Here is a 13,566-nt window from a genome sequence, read left to right as displayed (position 1 = left end):
TTTTTTGCTTAATGTAATTGTTATTTTTAGCTATTCTCTTTTAATTTTTTTAAGTCCGAACTAATGAAATTCAGAGAATTTTCAACATAAAAATATTCCATTCTTGGGCGCAAGAAAACATGTGAATGAAAAATTCATGAATATATTTTTTTTCCATAAACTATATTTGTATTGTCTTCATTATCTCAAGAAACATTAGATGTTTATGTATTAGGATTAACTGAATTAACTTAATGTACGAATTTAACAAAATAATGAAATATCAAACAAAAATTACAAGTAATTAATGTGAGCAGTGAACATTAAATTTGTTAATAGGTATCAAAAAAATTATAAATAATTGAACAATCAATATGACCCAATGTGAAATTTTCCATAATTAATATAAAAATATTTAGATGATTCTGGCTATATAGTTTTAATTCAATTCATTAAATACTTTTTCAATAAATTTTTGGATTTGAGAGCAGTTTTAGATTTTTTATTTCTCCAGGAATTGTATTATATATTATAATTCCACCATGATAAATTGATTTCTGCCCAAAATTAGATTTACCGATAACAATTTTGTTTGTATAGTATGTGAAAATCTAAAAGATTTTTGGATTCATACAAATTCACCGTTGGTTCTGAGTAGGATAATTTATTATTGAATTGCATTCAATAGTTTTATTTGGTGGAGATTTCAAAGGTTTTATTGTGGATAAATTAATTCAAAACTTCTCATCTTTTAGTTTCAGATCATTCGTTTTTATTCAGTCTAGTAACATTATTTGGCGTTAAGCTGCTATCTATGGGGAATCCCCGTTAATAGAAAGCCAATCAAAGTATCATATGCAGACGCAGTCTCGCTTCATGTTCCTATATTATAATCTCCAAAAGTATTTGATGTGAGAATAAATAATAGTTTTGAAACGGTAACACGTGTTCAATAAGTGAAAATTTAGATTGTGTCTTGAAGAAAAATAATAAAACTTGTGCTGATTTTATTTATCAGAAATATGGTGAGAAGAATTACCTTACTTACCCTATTATTCATTTCTATAGTTTTCTCTGCAAAATATTAATATTTTTGGGGAGGTAGCCCATGGTCTGATTCACTGGCCATGGCCATGGCTTCGGTTGTTAGAGCTCATTGTCTAGCTTGATCTCTTCAATGAGACTTCATAGCCTTGACACTGATCCCTTCATATAACTGGCAGCCTCTGGTTTTTTTCCCCGCATCTGGCGTGTCTCAGCCTTGCTATCGCTCCGCATGCACAAAGCACATGCAGTGCGGTTTCTTCCTCTTCTTGACAGATCCTGCATTGGATTTCTTCTGTCAGACCCATGTTGCTCATATGTTTCCTTATTCCACCAATCTATCGATTCGGCTTGCATCCATGAGTTTATGGATGTCTTCATACATGCTTTCGCTACCCCGCATAAGGGTTCTGGTCTCATAATAGCTTTGAATGCACCTTCACGGGCCAGATTGTCGGCCTCCTCATTGCCATTGTGACCCTCATGTCCGGGTACTCAAGCTAGATGACCCTATTTTGGCTAATTAGCTCCTCGATTTCGCTCAGACAGCTTCCCACCAGTCTTGGGAAGACTTGAAATGAGCTGAGGGCTTTAATTGCCGCCTACCAGTCGGAGAAAATGGCAAAGGTTTTATTTATGACCTTCTGCTTGTTTATTTCCCCTAACAGTGTTCGATGGCCGATGCTGAGTGTGATTCGAATATTACATGGTTGAAAATCATGTCTATTATGTGTTTCACATCTTCGATTTGTTGCGCTAGAATCCACCTAGAAAAAGAAGTAAAGTAAGTAAATGGTTGCAGTATCAGTGACTTTGAATGGGGTTTCAATACGGCAATATATATTTATATATATATATATATATATATATATATATATATATATATATTTTATATATATATATATATATATATATATATATATATATATATATATATATTTATATATATATTTATATATATATATATATATATATTATATATATATTATATATATATATATATATATAATTTGTATTTTCTAGTACCCCTGACGATGAGTTTAAGTTACTCGAAAGCTTGAGAATAGTTATAAAGAGTTCACTTATCAATTGCTGCAACCCAATAGTGAACAAAAGTTATATATATATATATATATATATATATATATATATATATATAAATATATATAAATATATATATATATATATATATATATATATATATATATATATATATATATATATATATATATATATAACTTTTGTTCACTATTGGGTTGCAGCAATTGATAAGTGAACTCTTTATAACTATTCTCAAGCTTTCGAGTAACTTAAACTCATCGTCAGGGGTACTAGAAAATACAAATTACAAATTTTTGATAATAGAATATAATATAAATGTAAATGTACAAATTTTCGTCTAATCTTCAACCTCAGATTCGTCACTGTTGCTACCGCTATCATCAAAGTGAATTATGATTGGTTCAATATTGTGTTCAATACGGTTGTCTACGTCCCACATTTTTTGCTCCTCTTTTAAAACATGCTGCATGCATTTCTTCCAGTCTTCTGCAGAAACAGTTCGAATAGCTTCTTGTAGGTCATGTTGCACGTCCACTTATTTAAATGTTCTGTTTTCTCGTGCCACATATCCTTTTACTTGCGCCCAGATTAATTCTATTGGGTTTAATTCGCAGTGGTATGGTGGTAACCTTAAAACTGTAATTCCACGACTTAACGCCATTTCATCCACTGCGAATTTTTTATATTTGTCTGTGTGTAATTTTGTTAGCTGAAGTAGTTCTGTCTTTAAACTATCTTTGTTATATTGGATGTTCTTATTAATTAACCATTCTTGAATTGCTGTTTTTTTCCATGATTGTTTCGGTAATGGTTCTAAATGTCGACTATGGTATGGGGCATTGTCCATGACGATGACAGACCCAGGTTCCACAAGTTGAATGATGCCTTCAAACCATTTTTCAAACACCTCCGCATTCATCTCTTCATGATAGTCGTCTGTTTTCTTAGATTTAAATATTAATTCACCATTTGGTAAAAATCCACTGTCGCTTCCTATATGCGTAACTATCAGACGACTACCTTTTCCTGATGGCTGTTTTAACCCAACTGACAAACCTTCAATAAAGGCTTGTCGTGCACTTGTTATATTACCATCCTGCCATACTTTTTTGACCGTATGTCCTTGGTTAACCCATGTCTCGTCCATGAAGTACAATTTTTTTTTGAGCTTCCGAAATTCGTCAATTTTTCTTAGATAGTTTCTTCTTCATGCTATTATTTCTTGACGTTCAATGAGAATGCTTTTCCTATCAACTTTTCCGTACGTAAATTTCATTTCGTGTACAAGTTTCCTAAATGTTTCTTTACCCATTTTTGGGACCAATTCATGATCGCTAAGTGCCTCCAGAACTGTTTGTAGTGTGGGCAGCTCATTTCTGAAAAAGAAATTGTGAATAGTTCTGCGTATACTGGTTTTGGCTTCTTCATCAACTGTGATTTTTTTTCGTCCGCTACTAGTTTTTGGCGTTTGTACGTCCCCATGAATTTCTGCTTCTCTTAGTATTTTGTAAATCGATGATTTTGGTACACCGGTATAATCAGAGCACATATCAACTAATTTATCTTTTGTAATTGTGGAACTTAATGATGTAGAAATGCCCGGTTGGTTATTCGGAGGTAGGTACACACGTAGAATTACAGCACATATGCACAAAGTCATCTTTTGGTGGCTGATGATCTCTTTCAAGACAGTGAAATACTCGCAGTACAATTTGTTTTTCTCTTACTGACCGAGACTCCGACCGTTTTACCTTTTTCGACGTGGAAGGCCCGACCATGTCTCCCATTTTTTGAGTAGTTTGAGAACGGTGTAGAAATATAATTATGTAACGCTTAAACACTTATTAGCACTATTATTTCCACCAATTGTTATCACAACACCTCGATTGCTGACTAACTTAACTGTAAAACGTACAATTCACTCTGTATAATTCACAATCCAATGATACGCTCATGGCTGCAAGTACATTAGTGAGGACTACAACGATGAGATGGAAGTTACGGTAAAGTGACAAAGACAGAAATATCGTTGCGTACAGCGTTGCCACTAGTTGTAATAAATATCTAACACTATACAGAAAATAATGAATTTTAACTGATCAGTAATCAGGAAATGTATAAGTATTACTCATTACAAGCTCATTACTGATTTTTGTCATAAATAATACCTTTTAATCGTACTAGTATTGTGTATTATCTATAATTTGCCACAACCTACAACTCTACTACTTACTATATTTTGATTCTGCTATAAACTGGTAACGAAAAATTTAGATATGACAACGCGCTTTACTCTCAATCATTATTGGTTTTACTATAGACATGATGTTTTATATTACTTTTGAGTCGTTTTTTTTATATTGTTGTTCATTATTCCAAAAAACTACATACAGTTTGTAAGTTTTGTTAAGTGTTTCTCAATGAATTTTTTTTTTTTAATTTCGAGTGTTTTTTTAAATTCATAAACCCTTCTTTTTGCACCATCAGAGGGCCTCGTGAAATGTACCTTGCCCACATTGAATTTAGCTCTTGCACCGCCACTGGCAGCAACCATGTCCAAAACTAATTTTTGGACAAGAAGAAATTTTCGTACAAAAATAATGTTCTCTCTACAACCATGTTGCCTTGGTTACATGGTCTCTTATCAGCTTCAAATGGTTGATTTTGTTTTCATCATTCATTCATCAAAATGTATTTAGTTCATAGCTTCTTCAAATGAATTCAACCAACCAAAACGAAATTCTACAAATGCAATAATAAAACACTTCCCCTATTTCATTTAGATGCAGTTCTCGAGTGGAATAAACATTTCCCCTCGCCAATGGCTTCGTGAGGACTTCCGCCAGTTGTTCTTTCGATGACACGTGTTCAACAATGATTTTTTCATTTTCTAAAGCTCGCCGAAGGAAATTTTATTCAATGTCAATACATATTCTTTGTGAAAATCCGGTTTACGGGTGAATAGTATCAGATTCTGATTGCCAACCATCACTTTTTGAGCAATGAATGAAGCAAATTTTTATTTCAAAATCATAATAGCTTTGGTATATGACGTGCTTATAGAATTCCGTTTTCTGCTCACCAGAAAAGCTATCATTTTTTACGTACTTCCATCCCATGGCCAATGAACCCTTCGGTCACGTCGTCAACCTTTCGAAATATGGGCTGAGTAGCAGCTCTTTTACAATCACTTGAAAGTTTCTGTTTTCCCTAGAATTTTTTATATAGAATTCTAAATATTATATCATCTTTCTGCCAATATCTTCCACTAGTCAGGAAGTTATTTTGAAGATCAAAAAAACCCACGTAATTCCAAAGAGACACGTCACAAGCAAACATTGTTAATGGACCTTCAAAAATTTCGTCTATTGTCTATTCGTCTATTAGTGTATTGTGACCTGACATTTCATGTTTGAACTTTGGAAAAGCGCATATCTTGGAAGTTGAATGACTTCTAGGAGAAATCAGAAAAGGGGCTTTCTATCTCCTGAGAATTGTGCGTCATACTTGAATTAACTTATATAGTGCATTACATTTTGAACGAGACACCCTGATTAACTTCTGGTACAAAGATTTGCAGGAAAAGAAAACATGCAACACATTTTGACATATTTACATTTGATGTTACTTCCCATATCTCAAAACATGTCAACCATAGGTTACAGGGACACATTTTGACATATTCACATTTGATGTTACTTCCCATATCGCAACCCCAGAACATGTCACCAATTTTTTTAATGGATCACCCTATATTGGTATGCATCATCAGATGCCCCCTGATGAGCAGATTTCAACAAAGTATAAAGCATATGGTCTGAAGCTTATGGTTCGGGAGCTACAAATTATTTGAGTTGAAAACGAGCCACCCTGAATGAACTTCTATACAATCTGTTACCTAGGTTTCATAGGTGTTTTTGTGAAGTATACTTCAAAAAAGTCTTATTTGACCTAGTTAAGTTTGAATTTGATATTTTCTTAATTTTGTATATGTCTCATTCTACAATAACGATTATCTACCAGGTGAAGTTACAATTGGTGTTTCTGTTTTTGTGAATTCTTGAGAAGCAATGTTTTATACGCTTCGAGAACGGATTGAAGTTGTGAGTTTGTACTACCAGAATGGAAATAATGCTAGAGCTGCTGCCCACAAATACGTTTCGTAATTATGAACAAATTTATGGAAACTGAATCTGTTAACAATAGAAAGCGTAACCGTTCAAGTTGTCAACGATGAAGCTATTTGTACTGCAGTTTTAGGGCACGTTGGACTAATGAAAAATTCGCAATTATTACTGAGTTATCTCGAGAATCAGGATTCAGTCGTACAAATGTTTTCAGGATCCTTCATAAGTACAAATTCCATCCATATAAGATTAGACGAGTTCATGAATTGAACGAATATCATTTCGATAGACGTATCGAGTTTTGTGAAAGTCTCACTAAACGAATCAACTTGCATCAGAATTTCTTATATAGAATTCGTTTTTCGGATGAATGTACATTTAGTTCAAATGGAGAGGTGAATCGGCAAAATTGTCGATATTGGAGTGACACGAATCCTCATTTATACCGTCAAGTTCATATACCCAACGACCTGAACACTTGAATGTTTGGGCAGAAATTTTAGGTGACCACATCATAGGACCATCTTTATCGATGATAATTTGACTAGTGACAAATATTTGGACATGTTGGAGAATCGAAAAATACCATGCATCAATAGGGCAATTGAGGAGGATATAAATTTATTCGAAAACAAAATAGTTTTTCAGCAGGATCGTGCACCTCCTCGTTATGCAGCTCCAGTGCGACAATTTTTGAATGACCATTTTCCTTGTCGCTGGATTGGCAAAAGAAGAGCTACAGAATGGCCACCAAGGTCTCCAGATCTCACTCCTGTGGATTTCTTTCTATGGGGTCATTTGAAGTCTGAAGTGTATAAGATACAAGATTTGAGAGAGGATATCATGAGGTATTGCAGAGAAATAACTTCTGACATTCTCAACTATGTGAGAGCGACAATGGAAGCTCGTTTGTACCATTGTATGGAAGTTGGTGGAAACGTTTTCGAACATTTAAGATAGAAAATTGTTTTTTTCTCATTGTCACCAGATTTTGATTCAAGAATTAAGAAAAACTCTCTTTTTCTGATTTATTGCTTCCATATTTGTCTTTAGAACGAATATTTCAAAATGTGGCCTCCTGTATGATTGTTGACCTGTTTTTTTTTATTTTTCCTGCACATCATTGTTTCAAAAGTTATTCAATGTGGCTCGTTTTCATCTCAAATAGTTTGTAGCTTCTGAACCATATGCTTCAGACCATATGTTCTATACTTTGTTGAAATCGGCCCATCATGGAGCATCTGCTAATGCGAATATAGGGTGATCCTTTAAAGAAAAATTGATGACATGTTCTGGGGGTGCGATAGGGAAAGTAGCATCAAATGAGAATATGTCAAAATGTGTCCCACTGTATACTATTGTTAACGTATTTTTTATTTTTCCTGTAAATCATTGTACCAAAAGTTATTCAGGGTGGCTCGTTTTAAATGGAATGCACTGTATATTTTAACTCCAAACACTCCAGACTGATAACTTGTGGTATAAAAAATATTATTTTCTTTTTGAAAGTTATGATTCGCGTTTAATGAGGTGTCTGAGATTAAAATGTGAACTTTCTACGGAACAAGTTGACTGATTTTTCATTATTATTAGTAGCATGATTACGAATATAAATACCGAGAACAAAGGAGAACGAACCAGCAAATCTATTTTTATAAATATCAATGTGAATTGTTGCTTGAGGTAGTATTCACGTAATTTCAGACGTCAGTCGTATTTCACGTTGTTCGATTCTGCACGCCTTCTTAAAAGCATGAAGATACCTTCTATCCATTTTTATACCAGACCACACCCAAGAAGTGTATTTTCCGAGTTCGATAAATTTTTAATCCCTTGAAAGTCTCAACAAAATGATCTTTTTTCTCTTGGTAAAAACCAACATGAAAATGTTGTTTTTTACCAAGAGTGTTTGTCGTTTGGGAAATGTTATGTTTACAAGTCGCGGCAAGTGGAAGGGATTACTAACCTCACTTTTGTAAGTGTCACACATTTCATAATTTGTCAAATAAATATTAAAATCGATTATCAATTCATTGTAGAGTTCCTGATGAAGAACCGATAAAGACTCGAAAGCTAGAACAGAAAAAAGAGTTCACTTATTTTACCAGTGTTGGTATGGTGTCCCATATAAAACTCCGCGGGCAGATATCTGAAAAATGAGAGAAAATATCCATATTTCGTGAAGGCAGATGATTTTGATGTCAAAGGGTACTCTTATTTGGGAAGAGATCCAGCAATAGGCGTCATTCATTAGTGCGTCGCGACACCGACGCCAATTTTTTTAAATGGTAACCTAGATTTTCCGATTCGTTTCTGGATTCTGCATTAAATTCTGAATTCAGCCTTATAGCACCCTTGTAGTTTTCCTTGAATACTGATGAAAAAAGGAAATTTCATTGCATATTATAAAGAGGGCCATGAATAAGTCAAAATGAATGCAATAATACGTGTTTAATAAAATCAATCCACCAGTTATGATTTCATTGTCTGTTCAATTTTATCTAGTTGCGTATTTCTGTATAAATTAAAATAAATGTTTCAAATTACCAAAAAATATGTTAATTTGACCATAACTCGACTAATTAGTGATAACAAGAATCATTTTAGTAAATGTTCGAACTGCCTCCCTTCACATAGAATACACATATTGCATCTTTTTAGTAACTCCCGTGACAGCTAAAAGCGTCTCTCGCGTTATGGAAGCACAAACATTTTTTATACTATTTTTCGAATCCTCTACATTTTGTGAATATCGCATATAAACTAAGTCTTTGATATATCACCACAAAAACAAATCTATTGGAGTAATATCTGGACTTCGAGCTGGATATTGTATTGGACCCTTATTTCCAATCCATTTCTCATTAAAAGTATCATCCAAATATTCGGTAACTATTCTATTATTATGTGCAGATGCCCCATCTTGTTGAAACCACATATTCAGTCGAGTTTGTATTCGTAAAGTCTCCAAGAGATTCGGCAAAACATGTTGTAGAAAAACTAAGTACCTTTCCCCATTGAGAATTCCTTCGAAAAAATCAAATAACCATCAATGATTCCGCACCAAACATTAATCCCCCACACAGATTGAAATCTCGTTTCTTGCACCCAATGAGGGTTCACGTCAGACCAATAGTGACATTTATGTTTGTTTATTATACCGTTGTTATGGAAACGGCTTTCATCACTCCATAATATTTTTTTCAGAAACTGATCATCATCATGAATACGGCTGGACAACCATGCAATGAAGTTCAATCTTCTATCAGCATCTCTTGAATATGGGAATATATTTTAGTTATTAAAAAAGAAACATGAAGATTATTACCTGGATGTACTCCTTGAACCAAATATATTTTGTATGGATGGAATTTGTTTTTTGACAAAATACGTTATATTGACGATTTCGAAATATTACAATGCATTGCAACTTGTCTTTTAGAAATATATGGTTCCAACACCATTTGACCTAGCACTGCAACACTGTTATTCTCATCAGTGGCCGTTTTTGTTTTTTTTTTCACTTCCGTTCATTAAAACATCCATTTCGTGCCAAAGATTTGGCTAAGCCAGCGAATGTGAAGTCTGACGGTAATTTTCTGTCAGGACACCGATTAGCGTATATTCTCACTGCTTCTTTTGAATCCCTTCTTGCTTCGCCATAAACATATTTCACATCCAACTTTTCTGCATTTGAAAATTGAACCATTTTTTTAATTTTACGAAAAACCAACACAAAACTGAATACACTTTCGTCAAATCTGACAGGTCTTCTGACAGATCGATAAATACATTATTGCATTTATTTTGACTTATTCATGACCCTCTTTATAATATACGCAATAAAATTGCCTTTTTTCATCAGTATTCAAGGAAAACTACAAGTGTGCTGTATGGCTGAATTCAAAATTTAATACATAATTTAAAAGCCAGTTGAAAATACTGGGTTACCAGTTAAAAATATTTATATACCACCAACACTGACATTAAAACATGGCAAGTTGACTGGGGTGTCACACCAATAGTTGGTTCCACTTATGTCTCGCTTGCGTTTACGCAGTTATTTTTATCAAGTGCTTTTCTGGGTTATTCACATTTTGTCTGTCCGGTACTGATGACGCCTAATAAGCTGAAACATCTATCTACCGGTGGCTCTTAAATTGAAATCAATATTGGAATGACTAGAAATCAATGTGAAGGAAACATTTATAATTTTTACTTACACAATAATTGAACAAGATTACTATTTTGTACTTATTTCATTTACTCGTTTAAAATGATAGTGGTTGAATGTATGAACGAGATTGTTGGTGTCGAATTTGTTCTATCTGTTATATTTTTTCCCCTATTTTTCAAATTTATTGGAATGTTCGACCGTTTCGATTATAGTATGTGAGCTCTAGTTACCTTTTTGTAATTTCCAATGAGTAGATGTAAAAGTCAGTTTTATTTTAGTAAGTTATTATAGACTTGATTGAGGTTCTAGATATCGCTTCTATTATTAATACTATTAGGATATTTTTTATGTGGATCATCTCAAAGAAATTTCTAACTTTTGTATTTCTTTCCTTGATCAAACTTTCAACCTTGTCAAAGTCGAATTTATGTTCATTTTGGACAAGGCTGTTGAGTCAGTTTTAGAATATTTGTGTACTTGTATCTATGTTTGTAGGTATTGTTTGGACTGACCTATATAGGTACTTCCACAATCTTTGCATGGCATCCTAAATCGATCATTTTTCAGCCGTATTTTTTCTTCTTTTCAGATATAAAATGTGGACATCCGACAGTACTTCTAAACAGCAGAGTAACGTTAAGTTCCCCAAGTTTAGCACCAGGCACCGTGGCGACATATCAGTGCGACGAAGGATACGAAACATTCGGTAACACAAATACTACCTGCTCCCCTTCCGGACAGTGGATTGGTGAACTTCCATTTTGTGGTAAAAAATTATTTATCTCATTTATGTTAAAAACACACTTTTCAATGTATCATGTTATTGTTGTATTTCTAAGAGACTATTCTACTCCAGTGACAATTGATATACACAATTTTGACAGACCACATTGATACCCAGAAAATATAGAATGCTATTCCGTGTTAGTATTTAAATTAATAATTAACCATTTAGTTACCAAGAAAAATAAAATTCGTTCATAAATCAATAAAGACTGAACAGTATCAAGAAAGTAACAAATTTATACTTATAAATGGGAAAGTCACTTACTTAACTCTCACTCATTCATCTCTGTCTCACGTACCGTACGTACGTACTGCTGAGTCCTAGGAAGCTAAAATTTGGTATAAAGGGGCTTCTTAGCTCTTAAATGCGCACTAAGGAAGGATTTTCAAATATTCCGAATGGAGCGCCCCCTTTGGGGATGAAAGAGAGCGTTTACATATGAAAATTACCTTTTCATCACTGTTTCTCTGTACCGCTATATTTTCGGACACTGAAATTTTATATGTGGGTTCGTTTTATGTTACAGATGTTCAATAAGGAAGGAATTTCAAATATTTCAAGTGGGGCGCCAGCCGCGCGGAAAAAAGGAGCGTTCATAAAATAAAGTTACCTTTTCATCACTTTTTCTCCGTACTGCTATATTTTCAGAGGCTTAAATTTTGTATGTTGGTTCGTTTTATATTCTAGATATGCAATAAGAAAGAAGTTATGAATATTCCAAAGAAAACGCCAGCCGCAAGCAAAAAAGGCCCGTTTATAAAATTATCTATTTTTTCATCATCCACTAAATGAAAGCGGTTGCCTCAAACTACACTTATTCTTTCTTTTTCTGTGAACAGTGACAGAGAAAATTAAGCTAAATCGTTATCTGAAAAGTCTGTTGTTCAGTTTTCTCAATTTTAAGTGAATCGATGGAAAATAAACTATAAACAAGTATAGACTCTTTCAAAGTAGACATTTCAACAGCTACAATAAAACCGAGAAGAGTTTTGAAATAGAAATGGAAACCAAGGAAATATTTTGTGAAACATTTTGTTTCCTTGAAAAACTGTAAATATTTTGAGGTTTCAAAAATACTTGCTAATAAAGCATTAAAAAAGTAGTATGCCGTAAATTATCATGTGAATTGAATTGTTTTTGCGAGGGGAAAAAATTAAAACGAAAAATCAGTTTGTTTCGATTTCTTCTCAAAATTTAAGTTTATAATAAAAAGTACTTCGCTTGGAAGTTTTTCAATTTTTCATTATCTAGAATTTTCCTATAAACATTTGGACTTGAATAATTCTGATTTTTCTTGTAAATATGCTAGGAGAACTTTCTCAATAATATTCTTAATAAACTGTGTTTCACACCTGTTTATAAACAGTACATAACAAGTTTCGTATAATTTTTTAGATTAATCAGTAAATCTGTTGTAGCTCTATTCACTGTTTCAATTATATCAGCTCCACAACAAAATATTGTAATTGTAAACTGTCAACTCAATACAGTCTTACAGCTGTGATTGCGGAATTATATTGAAGGTGACCATTTCTAACTTGCATGAAATACATTGACAGGAAAACCTATAAATGTATTGATTTTGGAGCTTGAATATTAGGTTTCGGGGCTACATAATTTCAAGACGGTTCATATTCGATTTGTAGGCAAAACAGTGCATAAATTATTTTGTATTGTGTAAATTACTTTTTGCACTAATGCAAAAAATTCAATTTTTGGCATAATGGATTTTTACACAAAACGTATATTATGTTTTAGATTAACTTTACTTTATTTTTCTCCATTCTCAAACATAATACAAGACTAAACTGACATATCAAAGACTCCTGTAATTATTGCAATACAATTAATTATTTCTCTGGGAGACTTTATACAGTTCATTGGATTCTCGGCTTATTCTTACTGCCACAAAATATCAGTGAACATATACATATTCAATATATTCATTATGAAAATAATTCAGAATATTGATTAGAAATCGGATAATTTTAAATTCGAAGAGAAGACCAAGGTAGTTCAACTTTCTATATCGTTTTTATGGATATGTTTTTTTCATAAAACTTCAGACCACATTTCTCTTGAGGTGTATCTTAACAAAAAACAACCTTGAATTACATAAATATTTCATTTTTCAAATGCCATCGAGCATGACCATATGTCGGGGAATTTCTTTTTGATCCGCCTACGGAGTCATGATTATTATTGACCTATCGATTACATTCTGATAAGCCCGATTCACGTCAAACAGATTATTAAAAGTCCTCTTACCTCTGCAGGAATATTAGAAAACTAGCAATGAAATGTTATGTAGAAAAGATTGCAACAATATCATATCTTCATCAATTTGATACAGATTACTGTAATGTAATGTTTCACCTTTTATCGTGCTA

The 13,566-nt window shown here is 33.1% G+C and overlaps 1 protein-coding gene across 1 annotated transcript in view; it reads left to right on the top strand.

Annotated features, from left to right (window-relative positions):
- fw (CUB and Sushi multiple domains furrowed) overlaps positions 1-13,566 on the top strand; it is a 117,764-nt gene that overhangs the window by 37,869 nt on the left and 66,329 nt on the right. Inside the window, exon 2 of the mRNA XM_074178231.1 lies at positions 10,979-11,155. Within this exon, the coding sequence (XP_074034332.1) occupies positions 10,979-11,155 (177 nt within the window). The remainder of the gene's footprint in view (positions 1-10,978; positions 11,156-13,566) is intronic.

The sequence above is a fragment of the Leptinotarsa decemlineata genome, unplaced genomic scaffold, assembly GCF_025532065.1.
Source record: "Leptinotarsa decemlineata unplaced genomic scaffold, Ldec_3_MD MMD2_tig00003736_RagTag_RagTag, whole genome shotgun sequence".
In the NCBI taxonomy this organism is placed as follows: Eukaryota; Metazoa; Arthropoda; class Insecta; order Coleoptera; family Chrysomelidae; genus Leptinotarsa; species Leptinotarsa decemlineata.
This window is presented reverse-complemented; position numbering and strand designations above follow the sequence as displayed.